Source organism: Penicillium arizonense (assembly GCF_001773325.1).
Source record: "Penicillium arizonense strain CBS 141311 chromosome Unknown PENARI_contig014, whole genome shotgun sequence".
Taxonomy (NCBI): Eukaryota; Fungi; Ascomycota; class Eurotiomycetes; order Eurotiales; family Aspergillaceae; genus Penicillium; species Penicillium arizonense.
The window spans coordinates 300,211-312,014 of record NW_019173291.1 but is presented as its reverse complement, the minus strand read 5'-3'; the positions used below and the strand labels follow the sequence as shown (position 1 = coordinate 312,014).

The window sequence follows — 11,804 nt, the reverse complement described above, 5'->3', positions numbered from 1 at the left end:
CGGAACTATACTAATCAACCCACAGAGTCTGGCATACGAAATCGCCCCATTTAACGTCAAACTCACCATCTTCCAATGCAGCATTGAAATCGGCATCCTCACGAACCTAGTCACGAGCGTTCCTCCAATCTTTCCCGCCTATTCTCCCGCCAACAACCAAGCCCCTCTCTTCCGCGGGATTCTAAATCACCTCGTTCCCCAGCTCCCCGACGCTGCCGGGTCCTATGGAAGTCCAGCCTCGCCCAGTGCAACACGGGATGAAAGTGCCCGAGTCAGCTCGATTGAGAATGGGCCATTCTCCGCTCCAGAGGTTGTCTCTATGCACCCGCCATTAAGCTCTGCGCACCTTGAAGTACTTGTGTCAGAGACTGTATATGCTATCACGTCGATTGGTGGTCATGAAAACCCGCCTTCGCGGCATATTGTTGGACAGGAAGGGGTTGCGAGTATCAAAGAGAAACTCAAAACTGTTAGTGAGGAGTTAGAAGATTTTATACAGGCTAGCTTTGCTGTTGACGTTGGTGCGGACTCGGATATTATGCCTGGGATGAATGAAGGGTCTTAGTATAGAGCATGTCAAACTCACATATCGCTATATAATATAGTACAGTATTCTCAACCCATTGTGTTGTCGATTATGTCAAATTTTACTTCTACGGTCATGACTTTATAGGTTTATCGGAGGTTGATTGAAATAGTCCATTGTTGGCAAGCTGCCAAAGCAAAATTGGAACCTATGGAGTATGCTTTCTGAAAATTAATTTAAGAGCAGGAAAAAGGGTATTGTCCTCCGAAATCATAGAAACTGGGAATAGCATTGGCTCCAATGCCAATGGTACAGGTTCTTAGCGGCTGAGCACCAGAGGATCAATTCTGAAAAATGACGCCTACTTCTGTTCATTCCGAACGAACCAAGCCTCTCGCACATCGAAGAGACTTCCTATATCCTGGTTGTTTCGGATGCACCGGATGTCCTTCCAGCCATTCGCAACACGGCCATTGGGCATGCGGCCATCGATCTGCAGGATCTTCACGGCGAGGCCGTTAGGCGACGTGATGTTCGGGACGAGGATGTCCTCTAATTCATTGTCCGTAGTTTGAGATGAAGTAGGATTTGAGTCTTGCCGCTGAGAGCTTGCAGGTGTATCGGTGTCGTGCTGCTCAGTCTCCGGGGATGTCTCGGCCTTTTCCATAGGCTGTCCGGCTATCTCATCTTTGGTCTCGACATTGATGGGTTCTTCCGCAGATGCAGAAAGGTCAGGGGCGGATGTGATAGGGTCGACTGCCATGGTGTTTGAATCGGAAAGAAGAGCGGGTGCCGACCCGCCTTCTTCGCGTTCGGGCACCTCCGGCGCGAGCTCAGGCTCAGGCTCAGGCTCAGGCTCAGGTACTTTAGTGGGGTTTTTGTGAGGTCTTCCTCGCTTGCGTTTCGCTTGGGGTTGAGATTCGGGCTGAGGAGTTGGGGTTAGGCGCTTGAGTCTATTCGAATTCTTCTTGCCATCGGGGGTGACAATAATAACGCTGAAGTCTGGAGTCATTCCAGAACCCTCCTCATTGAAAGCTGCTGCGACAGTCTGCGACTCTGTCTCGGTATTGACTTGCGTCTCTTCGTTTTTCAAGGTTGGTGGGGCTGCGTTCAAGGGAGCTTCTGTGTCAACTTCCATGGCTGTACCGTTGAAAGCGGCAGGGACTGTGGGTGTCTCGGTGTCGACCTTCGCATCATCATTGTTGGAAGCAACATTAGCCTCCTGTGGTGCCTGGACGTCTTTGGTCTCTTCGTTGGAGGCTGTTGTAGCTGTCTGTAGCTGTGTTTCGGTGTCGGGTTTTGTAGTTTCCTCTTCCTTTCCAGGCGTGGCGCATTTCTGAGCTTTGTCAGAAGCGCTGCGGAGAAATACCCGTTCACCAGGTGGGATCGCAAAGGTCATTTTTGCTCCATCAAATTTATGAATCTGTCCTAGTCAGCAAGTGGTCAGGTTCGGGTAAATAATTGACACATACCCGGGTCTCTTTTTGGATAAATATTCTGTCCGCGCCCTTTCCGTAAACATATTCGAATCTCCAGATATCACCCAGCTGGAAAGCACCCTCGTCAATAAGAGTCTTCATTTTCACCTGTGCCGTCTCTCCAGCAAATGCACGCATAGCTGCCTTTTGCTTTTGGCCCCAAAATTGCTCGAATTCACGCTCTTTGAAGATGTCGAAGTCACCAGACTGACGCTTCTGTCGGGCATCCTCAGCCTGGCGCAGCCATTCAGGGTCGTAGCGGCCGTTTTGTAGATCAAGTTGAAATTGACGAATACCATCACGCCAGTTATTCGAGTAGCGAATGAAGTTGTCGGGGATGGGAGGTAGCTTGGCGTTTGGATCATCCGAGGTGGTCTCCGCATCGGGGTGAACACTTGCGGGGAGTAAAGCAAGGATCTCCCGCTTCTCGCTTTCTTCAAGGCAGTTCCATGCTTCGGGTTGCGCAAGCAGTTTCTAAAAAGATCGGCATTAGCTTGGATTTCCACAAGTAAGAAAAGTACTACTCATACCACAAGGTCAAAATCAATGAGGAGAGACTTGTCGCTAGTAAAGAGCTGCTCCTCACTCCATTTGCCTCTCGCGGCAGCTCTCCGGGGAGTCTTGGCTCGTGAGCCTTCAGTGGGAGTTGACATAGCAGAACCCAGTTGTTCTGCTACATTAGCAGAACTGGCAGCAGCACCACTAGGACATTATTATACAAGATCAGTAGGCTGAAGTCTGAAGAAACGCGGAGTTGCAGCTCACCTGGACCGTTCGGTACTGCCCCTCGCGACCGCCTTTCTCGGCGCCATGCTGGCTTCACTTCCCGGGGGGGCAAAACAACAAAGTGCTTTGCTTCACAACGAAACAGGAAAGTCGCAACGATGGTCAGATCAACGCAGATTGCAAGGTTGGATGGTGAGTATGTCTTCTAAGAGGCCGAAAGAGGTTAAGTGCTGATGGTGAGGAAAAACAGGCCTTATGTTGGCTGCCTCGGTCGACGATGAGCAGGTAAGCACGATAACAGATGACCGATATAATCGCCAGCTTATATTGTTCGCAGGCCGAGTCGGAGCTCTCTGAGATTAAGGGCCAGGCGAAAATGATCTTCCGCCGCTTGAATCGCAATTCAGCGCCACAAGCCAGCATTGAATCCGGCCAATACAATCTCCAGTAAGTTGCATTCACCGTCCTAGACGGGACGTCCATGGAACCATATAAGAACAATTCTGATTGTCTTGCAGCTACACAATTCAGGACGATCTTTGCTTCCTCTGCATTTGCGACAAATCATACCCCCGCAAACTCGCCTTCACCTATCTTGCTGATCTGGCCACCGAATTCACAACTACTTACAACTCGTCACAATACCTCTCCCCTACCCTCCGTCCATACGCCTTTGTCGAATTTGACACCTTCATCCAGCGCACAAAGAAACTCTACCAGGACGGTCGCGCATCTCAGAACCTGGACAAGTTGAATGATGAGCTCCGTGATGTCACCAAGGTCATGACAAAAAACATCGAGGACCTCTTGTACCGCGGTGACAGCTTGGAGCGTATGGGAGAGTTGTCGGGGAGACTGCGTGAGGACAGTAAGAAGTACCGAAAGGCGGCTGTGCGCATCAACTGGGAATTGTTGCTGAAGCAGGTGAGTTTATACTTGGCAACTGTTTATCACAACTGATTAGCTGACCATCTTGCAGTACGGGCCTTTTGCTGGTGTCGGGCTTGTCATTTTCATTCTTCTCTTCTGGCGATTCTTCTGATTTCGTTCCTTTTCAAGGGCCTTGTTTTTTGGGCCCTCCTTGTATGAATGTATGCATAGTTAATACCTCGGTGGTTGCGGGATACAATCCACCAATTCTAGAATGCAAAGATTTGTCAAAACATGTATTTGACTAGATGTCTAGATTTCATCCTCTTCTTCATCAAAGTCATCTTCTTCTCCCATGTCGTAAAGAATCCGACCACCTTCACCAGGCCCATTCCCTTGCTGTGCATCAAAGTATGGCAGCACCACACCCTCTCTATCGCGCCTTTGCCTGTCAGTAAGACCCAGCTCAAAGGTCGACGTAGGTTCCTCATCTTCGGCGCCAATGTGTCGCTCCATAGGAGGATTGTACAAAACATTGTCATCGAGCAGGGTCACCACTTCTTTCAGGTGCTGTGGCGAATAGCGCGAGGCGGGCGGGAGAAGATACCATTCCAAAACACCACGACCACTCTTCCGCCTGTGCTCCAGCTCAATCACGATTCCCTCTGCGGCACCAGTCCCAGACAATTTGTCCAATCGGCCCAGTAGAACGCCTTCCTGTTCTTCCTCCAGGCCGAAGACTGGCGGCGCTAGGCTGCGGTCTCGAGCAGCTTTCTGTGCTAGGATGTGCGAGAAAGAATGCAGAGTGATAATGCTCGTAGCAAGATACGTCAACACAGATATCGGCGACGGCGAATAAGGACTTTGCTGTAGAGGTTCGGGGACATCTTGATGATATGTCACCACGAGTGATGCGTCAATCTTCGCTGTTGGAGAAGTGGGTGCAATAAATGCTCCCAGGAAAGAGGGTAGATGGAAGCTAGGGTCAGCTCTTCTTGAGCTCAATAGTGGGTTGATTGTATCAATCAGAATAAGGCGCCCTAAGGAGCCAATCAGTAAAAGCGCCTGGTCAGCTTGAATGAATGAGACTTACTGCGCGATGGGTTGGCATATGCAATTGCACTGACTTCCTTAATAATATCGGCGGGGCCCTTGCGACGAGTTGACACAAAGGCATCAACCCCATCTGGTTGTTTTAGGGTTTCAAAGGCAATAAGCGTGACATGGACTTTGGACAGCTATTGAACTGGTCAGCCCGGCTGTCTCCTCGTACTTGACTGATCTATGCTTCAGACTTTCAATGTTTTTCTTTCAACTTACCTTGGCACGTCTTATGTATTCTTTATAGAGGGGCGTAGCCGGTTGCTCCAGCGAGTCCTGGACAAGGGTAAGGGGCGACGCCGTGTCCCGCGAGCTCAAGAGTTTCGATATCAAGAGCAAATTATGCGTCCGTCTGTGGGAAAGGTTGACAGGTACCATATTTAACCGAGATTTGATATGGTGATGCGCCAATAGGTTTCAGGAGGCGCAGGATGATAAACGCACAGGAAGTGGGGTTGCGCTGCAAAAATTTCGCGGTGGAATTTAAAGTTGAGGCTCGACGGGCCGGCCCGCGGGCTGCATCGCTCTCTGTCTTTTGGGCTCATTCAGCATGGTCTTGGAAACGGCAAGACCTTGTTTGTTTGAACCCTAGCATCAAACTAGATACTGGGCTGTGGCTTGCTTAAGTATGATCATTCAATTACAGCTTGTTTCTTGTAACGGCTCCTAGATACCGACTTAGAATTGTTTCGAGTTAGTGACTTTTTCATGTGGCTTATGAATATAGAGGGCATGTTCTGTATGTAAGGGGAGGAGCTCAAGCTAGATGTACTTAGTGGGCTGGAGTCTCGGGTATCGGCCTACTTAGTACACGCATGGACAGTTTCACCAAATCCACTTTCCTAGATGCGATTACATCTTGTTCAAACGATTTGTGCTCTAGTGGCCTGTCTCTTTGCCTCCATTTGAGGTATCTTTCACTTTCGATTCGAAAACAAGTGGGGCTACTATCACTAGCTATCTGGGTATTCAAGAAGATCGCACTGGTCTATGTATCTGAATTCTTCTTCTCATTTGGGGCTCAGTCAAGATAAATTTAGTGGGCATATTTGTTTTAATAAAAGCCCCTTTACATGGGGGCTGGAATAACATCATATCCTGTGGGAAATCAGTCAGCAACTCCGGTATATGCTCAGGCGTCTCATAGGTAAAACTTCCATGTGAGTGAAAGTATAGTCCAGTGGCTTTTGGTTTTGTTATTAACTCGACGCCTCATCATATTTAACATTCTTTGATCAATTCACAGCGCATAAAAGAGCTATCTCCATCAATCCTATCAGTCTAGAAAGGAATTTATCCATCGGCCCGAAATATATATCAGAGAGTCTTGGGACTTTTTCCATAACATCGGATAGTTTGACATTATGGTTCAAGCCTTCAGACTTAATGGCTAGAACCCTTGAAAATAAATTATTCTAACCCACCGAAACCGAGCTTTTGGGTGGTTAAAAATAGAAATATTGCAGATATAGATCTGTCAATTCTGCCATGTCACAAACTGCGCGAGTGGTCTTTACCCGCCACCGGAATAAACTTCTCTTTGGACCCGAGACTTGGGCAGACTCACAATTGCGACAACTTGATACCCTCTACACGAATACCCATACGCCCATTAGACTTCTTGCTCTTGAGCTTGGCTCTGATAACAAGCTCTCCTCGACCACGAAGCAGGGCCAATCCCTACCCGTTCCAGTCTACCACACCCACAGTACGGGGCAACCCAGACCTGACCGGGCCCTTTTCACGATGGCGGAGCCACCTGCAAAGCGCGCTCGTCGAGTCGACAGCGCGGCTATGTGGGATTCAAATGATAACCAGCCCCGCGGATCAGACCCGGAGTCAGCTCGCGACCGCAGAGCTTCACCACCGCGAGACGATCGACGCGACAGCCGACATCGCTCACGCTCACGAGAACGCAAGGACAGAAGACGAGAACGGAGCTGGTCTCGGGATCGTCGCGATAGAGACCGAAGGGACGGAGACAGAGATGGCCGCGGGGCCCAGGATCGGAAGAGGAGCATCAGCCGGGAGCGCGATTATGACAGACGAGGTAGAACAACTCTTTGATTACGTGGTCTACTAGCATTTTGCTGACTTTGAACTCTCAGGAACTGTACCAAAAAGCGTCAAGTTCCGCGACCGCTTGCGTTCGCGATCCCCCGCTCGGTATGGCACAAGGGCCCGTTCACCTCCTCGGGGCCCCAAGAGCGATCGCAGAGACCCTCGATCGCTAGAGGATCCTCGGAAAGCAAATGGAGCACCGGAAGTGCCTCGCCATGAAGATGAGATGGACGTGGACATCAACGAGGATGCAGACGAGGACGAGATCGAGGCGCAAATGCGCAAGGCCATGGGATTCACTCGATTCCGCACTACAAAGAACACCAAGATTCCCGGAAACGACATTTATGGTGTGCGGAAGGAGAAGAAGATTGAGTACAGACAGTACATGAACCGCCAGGGCGGTTTCAACCGGCCGCTCAGTCCCTCGCGATGAGTCTTTGGTTGTTCCCCAGATCTACTCCTTTCATTTCTCTGTATCCAAAACCCTCGGACATTCTTCTATTCCTCTGGCACGATTTGCATTTGCGGAGCATGGTTTCTTGACATTTCACTCTACCTGCACAAGCCTTGGTGGAATTACCCTTTCGATACTCAAAATTCTAGTAAAATAACAACATCATCTAACAATTTGACCACTTTAACATGTAGAATACCGGTCATGGTGGACTTGATAGTTGGCACGAAATTTGACTGGACATGCAACAGGTTGAGTGACGTAGGCCTTTTTTATGCCCGCGTATTGGTGCGCCGAACGAACCTGCACTCTCCAACTACCCACACAGTGGCTGCCTTCCGATCTATAGTCCCAAAGATAGCGCCGAACTTGAGAATGTCGCCCACAGGAGATCGCCGTGAGATTGTTATTGTTGGTAAGCGTACACTGTTTGCGACTGTACCCCGCGCTTATTGCAATTCGCTGACCGGAGTACTCACAGGTGGTGGCATCATTGGATGCTGCTCTGCATACTATCTTACAAGACACCCCTCCTTCGATCCCGCTCGCCATAAAGTTACACTCATCGAGGCCTCTGAGATTGCTGGCGGGGCATCAGGAAAAGCGGGTGGTATGCTCGCGCAATGGGCCTACCCGAGCAATATCGTGGCCCTCAGCTACAGGCTTCATGCCGAGCTCGCAAAAGAGCATGATGGTATAAACAGATGGGGATACAGAGAAGTCAACTGTGGACAACTGGTCGTGAGAGGTCGCGCTCTCACCGAGAAGAAAGCTGAGGATGGGAGCTCGGAGTCCCTCCAGAAACGCAGCACAGCCGCTCTGTCCAAGTTGAAGTCTGCCAAAATCCCCCAGGATCTGGACTGGATTGAGCCTGAACTTCTACGGGCTTATGAGAGCATGAGCGGGCCTGGTGAAACGGCCCAAGTGCACCCTTACCAGTTTACTACTTCCATTGCAAAGCTGGCCGAGGAGAAGGGCGCAACTATTGTTCTTGGACAGGTCACAGATATAAATCGCTCAAAGAGCTCTGTGGAATCGGTGACATATACAGACAAGAAGTCCGGAGAAACACAGACCATCGCAGCTACCGATGTGCTTGTTGCTGCTGGTCCCTGGACCAACACCATTCTCCCAGAGGTCCCGATCTCAGCTATGCGGGCACACAGCGTGGTGATCGAGCCCAAGAAGCCGGTCAGTGCCTACTGCTTATTTACAAACATCGAGATCCCCGCAAACTTCAACCCGGAGAAGAAGTCTCGTCCAACAGTGGCTGCGCCAGAGATCTACGCGCGCCCTGATAGGACGGTGTATGCATGCGGTGAGGGAGACAGGATAGTCCCTCTACCGAAGCTTTCATCAGAAGTCGAGGTAGACCAGGAACGCTGCCAGGAAATCATCGACCAGGTGGGTAGTATTTCTGACAATCTGCGCGACGGTGAGGTTCGCGCGCGCCAGGCTTGCTATCTCCCCAACTGTGATTCTGGCGGTGGTCCGCTAGTCGGCCTGACTGGTGTCAAGGGTCTCTACCTCGCTGCTGGTCATACATGCTGGGGTATCCAAAATGCCCCGGGAACTGGCAAGCTTATGAGCGAGTTTGTGTTTGATGGACAGGCAAAGAGTGCGAAGATAGCATCGTTGGATCCGCGCGACCATTTCTGAGATAGACCGTTGGTACAGTATCAATAGCCATAAAATCTAGTATATTAAGTGTCTCTGGCAGTCAGAATTGACCTTAATGATTTATAGCCCTGCAGAGGTGGAGCTCGGGCCACGTAATTGCGGAGAGGACAACAGCTCCGCGACCTGAAACTGACAACTATCCAATGTTCACCAATTGAGTGACGCTTTTTGCACAATGCGTCACCTCGGGATCTCATTTCTATTATCGTCGCTTCTCTCTGCGACTGGGATCGTTGCAAGTGAGGATCCCAGCGATGTGTCCGCCTTGATTAGAGAGTCTGGACGCGCCAACAACCAGTCCCTGCTATGGGGACCCTACAAATCGAACCTCTACTTTGGAGTGCGTCCTCGCATTCCAAAGAGTTTGTCTGCGGGATTAATCTGGGGCAAGGTCGATGAATACATTGGTGCTCAACAGAGTACGTTGCTGATCCCTGATCCCTGTTTGCTTGCTTGCGTTGCGTGGACTGGGAAGCTAACATCTTGAAGACTTTAGGCACACCTGCGAACAAAATGAAGGCATGGCCGGGTATGGCTGGGATGAGTACGATATCCGCAAGGGTGGACGGGAGACTATTCACGATGCCGGGAACAACTTGGACCTTACCATCGACTTCATTAAGGTCCCTGGTGGCCAGAACGGAGGTAGCTGGGGATTCCGCGTCAAGGGTGTGCCTCGCGAGGGTGCTAGCCCCGATCTACCCATCTCGATGATCTTTTATACCACTCTTGAGGGACTGGGCCATGTGGGCGTTGAGACCGACACCAACGAGGAACCTTCTGGCATCGAGGGCAACGTGAAGCTCAGTGGCTACTCCTCTGAGCTTGGTGACTTCTCTATTGATGTCACTACTGGACCGGTCACCAACAAACATCCTCGTTTTGACCACCCTAGCTCCGCAAACCGGCCACTGACCAACAGCCTGGTGGGCAGTGTGTCTTTCCCCGAGGAACAACTTTGGCAGGCAAAAGGGATTTATTTCACTCAATTGAAAAGTGAGGTTGATAAAGCTCTTGAGGAGTATGGACAGGAGAACATCCCGCCTCCTCCCCAGCTCTTTACCATCAAGCACAATCCTGGCCAGGGCAATGCACACTTTGTCCAAAAGGTCTTCACAGGCGCGTTCGAGTTCGACGTTCTGTTCTCCTCGGGCTCTGCACCTGAACCATTGACCTCGGAAACCCTGACCAAGGAGATCAAGGATGCCTCGGCCTCGTTCTCTGAAACGTTCGACAAGGTTCTCCCACCACAGGCGCCATTTGACTCGCCGAAGTACTCCAAATTCTCCAAGGCCATGCTGTCCAACCTCATCGGTGGCATCGGTTTCTTCCACGGAGACGATGTTGTGGACCGTTCTGCTAACCCTGCGTACGAGGAGGAGAACGAAGGTTTCTGGGAGGAGACTGCCGAGGCCAGAGCTGCGGTGCAGCCTGTCATTGAAGGACCCAAGGACCTTTTCACTTGTGTACCCTCTCGGCCGTTCTTCCCCCGAGGATTCCTTTGGGATGAAGGCTTCCACTTGATGCCCGTGATTGAATATGATACCGACCTTGCGTACGTCTACATCGTTTCGATCATGGATTTTGGCCCGTACTGATTTCTTTTACAGGCTTGAGATTATCAAGAGCTGGTTCAACCTTATGGACGAGGATGGATGGATTGCTCGCGAGCAAATTCTCGGCGCAGAGGCACGCAGCAAGGTTCCCGCTGAGTTTACCGTCCAGTACCCTCATTACGCCAACCCGCCCACCCTGTTCATGGCCCTGGAAGCCTTCATGGACAAGGTCAAGAGCAACAAGAGCATCCATGCTGAAACTCTGGATAACCAGGACGTGACCGCTAGCCTGCGCTCTGCTACTGTCCGCCACCCCGAGTTGTCTGAGGCATACCTTCGTTCATTCTACCCACTCCTGAAAAAGCACTACTTCTGGTACAGAAACACTCAGCGTGGCGACATCAAGTCTTACGACCGGGAAGCCTTCTCCACTAAGGAGGGTTACCGCTGGCGCGGACGTTCGGTGCAGCACATCCTCACTTCTGGAATTGATGACTACCCCAGACCTCAGCCACCTCACCCCGGCGAGCTGCACGTTGATCTGATCAGCTGGATGGGCATGATGACCCGCACTATTCGTCGCATTGCCGAGAGCCTCGGCGAGCAAGATGATGCCGAAGAGTTCGCCTACTACGAGACCGCTATCACTCGCAACATTGATGACCTACATTGGGATGAGCAGGAGCAAACATTCTGTGATGCGACTATCGACTCCTTCGAAGACAGTGTTCATGTTTGCCACAAGGGTTACATCTCCATCTTCCCCTTCCTGACTGGCATGCTGGGCCCTGAGAGTCCTCGCCTCAAGGCCGTGTTGGACTTGATCAGTGACCCCGAAGAATTGTGGAGTGACTATGGTATTCGTAGCTTGAGCAAGAAGGACAAGTTCTACGACACCGATGAGAATTATTGGAGAAGCCCTGTCTGGGTTAACATCAACTACTTGGTGTTAAAGAATCTCTATGTAAGTGATTTCATCTTGATAATATCCCGTCTAATTCTGACATTCTTTTACAGGATATTGCATTGGCTTCTGGTGACCACCAGGAACAGGCGCGGGAGATGTACTCTCAGCTGCGCAAGAACTTGGTTGAGAATGTCTTCCGTGAGTGGAAGAAGACTGGCTTCGCTTGGGAGCAGTACAACCCTGATTCGGGTAATGGCCAGCGCACGCAGCACTTTACCGGCTGGACCAGTATGGTGGTGAACATGATGTCCATGCCGGATTTGGTCAAGACCGGAGACCCCGTCCATGACGAGTTGTAAGCTACTTTGGAGCTTGATGTGAAATACAGTGTGCCCTTAGATATCTTGATAGCCAGTAGAAATCTTACTGCCAGCCACATTCT

At 50.7% G+C, this 11,804-nt stretch overlaps 7 protein-coding genes across 7 annotated transcripts in view; 5 read left to right on the top strand and 2 right to left on the bottom strand.

The window, feature by feature from the left end:
* Window positions 1–565, top strand: part of PENARI_c014G11970 (short chain dehydrogenase/reductase family protein) — a gene marked incomplete at both ends in the record, with an annotated part of 1,374 nt that extends 809 nt beyond the window's left edge. Inside the window, one exon of the mRNA XM_022633640.1 lies at window positions 26–565. Within this exon, the coding sequence (XP_022486500.1) occupies window positions 26–565 (540 nt within the window). The remainder of the gene's footprint in view (window positions 1–25) is intronic.
* A 322-nt stretch (window positions 566–887) lies between these two features.
* On the bottom strand, window positions 888–2,816 carry PENARI_c014G01941 (uncharacterized protein; the record flags this gene model as incomplete). Its single annotated transcript, XM_022633428.1, has 4 exons — window positions 888–1,949; window positions 1,999–2,478; window positions 2,535–2,706; window positions 2,770–2,816. The coding sequence occupies 4 exons, from the start codon at window positions 2,814–2,816 to the stop codon at window positions 888–890; spliced, it is 1,761 nt and encodes a 586-aa protein (XP_022486589.1).
* A 72-nt stretch (window positions 2,817–2,888) lies between these two features.
* On the top strand, window positions 2,889–3,772 carry PENARI_c014G03282 (SNAP receptor SEC22; the record flags this gene model as incomplete). The annotated part of the gene is made up of 5 exons (XM_022633462.1): window positions 2,889–2,922; window positions 2,981–3,015; window positions 3,068–3,177; window positions 3,249–3,654; window positions 3,710–3,772. The coding sequence occupies 5 exons, from the start codon at window positions 2,889–2,891 to the stop codon at window positions 3,770–3,772; spliced, it is 648 nt and encodes a 215-aa protein (XP_022486595.1).
* Window positions 3,773–3,912: 140 nt separating this feature from the next.
* PENARI_c014G05222 (Elongator subunit IKI1) lies at window positions 3,913–5,079 on the bottom strand (the record flags this gene model as incomplete). The annotated part of the gene is made up of 3 exons (XM_022633498.1): window positions 3,913–4,640; window positions 4,694–4,838; window positions 4,921–5,079. The coding sequence occupies 3 exons, from the start codon at window positions 5,077–5,079 to the stop codon at window positions 3,913–3,915; spliced, it is 1,032 nt and encodes a 343-aa protein (XP_022486625.1).
* A 1,110-nt stretch (window positions 5,080–6,189) lies between these two features.
* Window positions 6,190–7,198, top strand: PENARI_c014G02318 (SNUT3/LISCH7 family protein; the record flags this gene model as incomplete). Its single annotated transcript, XM_022633439.1, has 2 exons — window positions 6,190–6,751; window positions 6,810–7,198. 2 exons carry the CDS (start codon window positions 6,190–6,192, stop codon window positions 7,196–7,198), a joined length of 951 nt encoding a protein of 316 aa, XP_022486569.1.
* Window positions 7,199–7,594: 396 nt separating this feature from the next.
* PENARI_c014G09316 (NAD(P)/FAD-dependent oxidoreductase) lies at window positions 7,595–8,878 on the top strand (the record flags this gene model as incomplete). The annotated part of the gene is made up of 2 exons (XM_022633589.1): window positions 7,595–7,634; window positions 7,701–8,878. The coding sequence occupies 2 exons, from the start codon at window positions 7,595–7,597 to the stop codon at window positions 8,876–8,878; spliced, it is 1,218 nt and encodes a 405-aa protein (XP_022486746.1).
* Window positions 8,879–9,074: 196 nt separating this feature from the next.
* Window positions 9,075–11,721, top strand: cwh41 (mannosyl-oligosaccharide glucosidase; the record flags this gene model as incomplete). Its single annotated transcript, XM_022633401.1, has 4 exons — window positions 9,075–9,318; window positions 9,389–10,454; window positions 10,510–11,419; window positions 11,473–11,721. 4 exons carry the CDS (start codon window positions 9,075–9,077, stop codon window positions 11,719–11,721), a joined length of 2,469 nt encoding a protein of 822 aa, XP_022486728.1.
* Window positions 11,722–11,804: the final 83 nt, after the last annotated feature.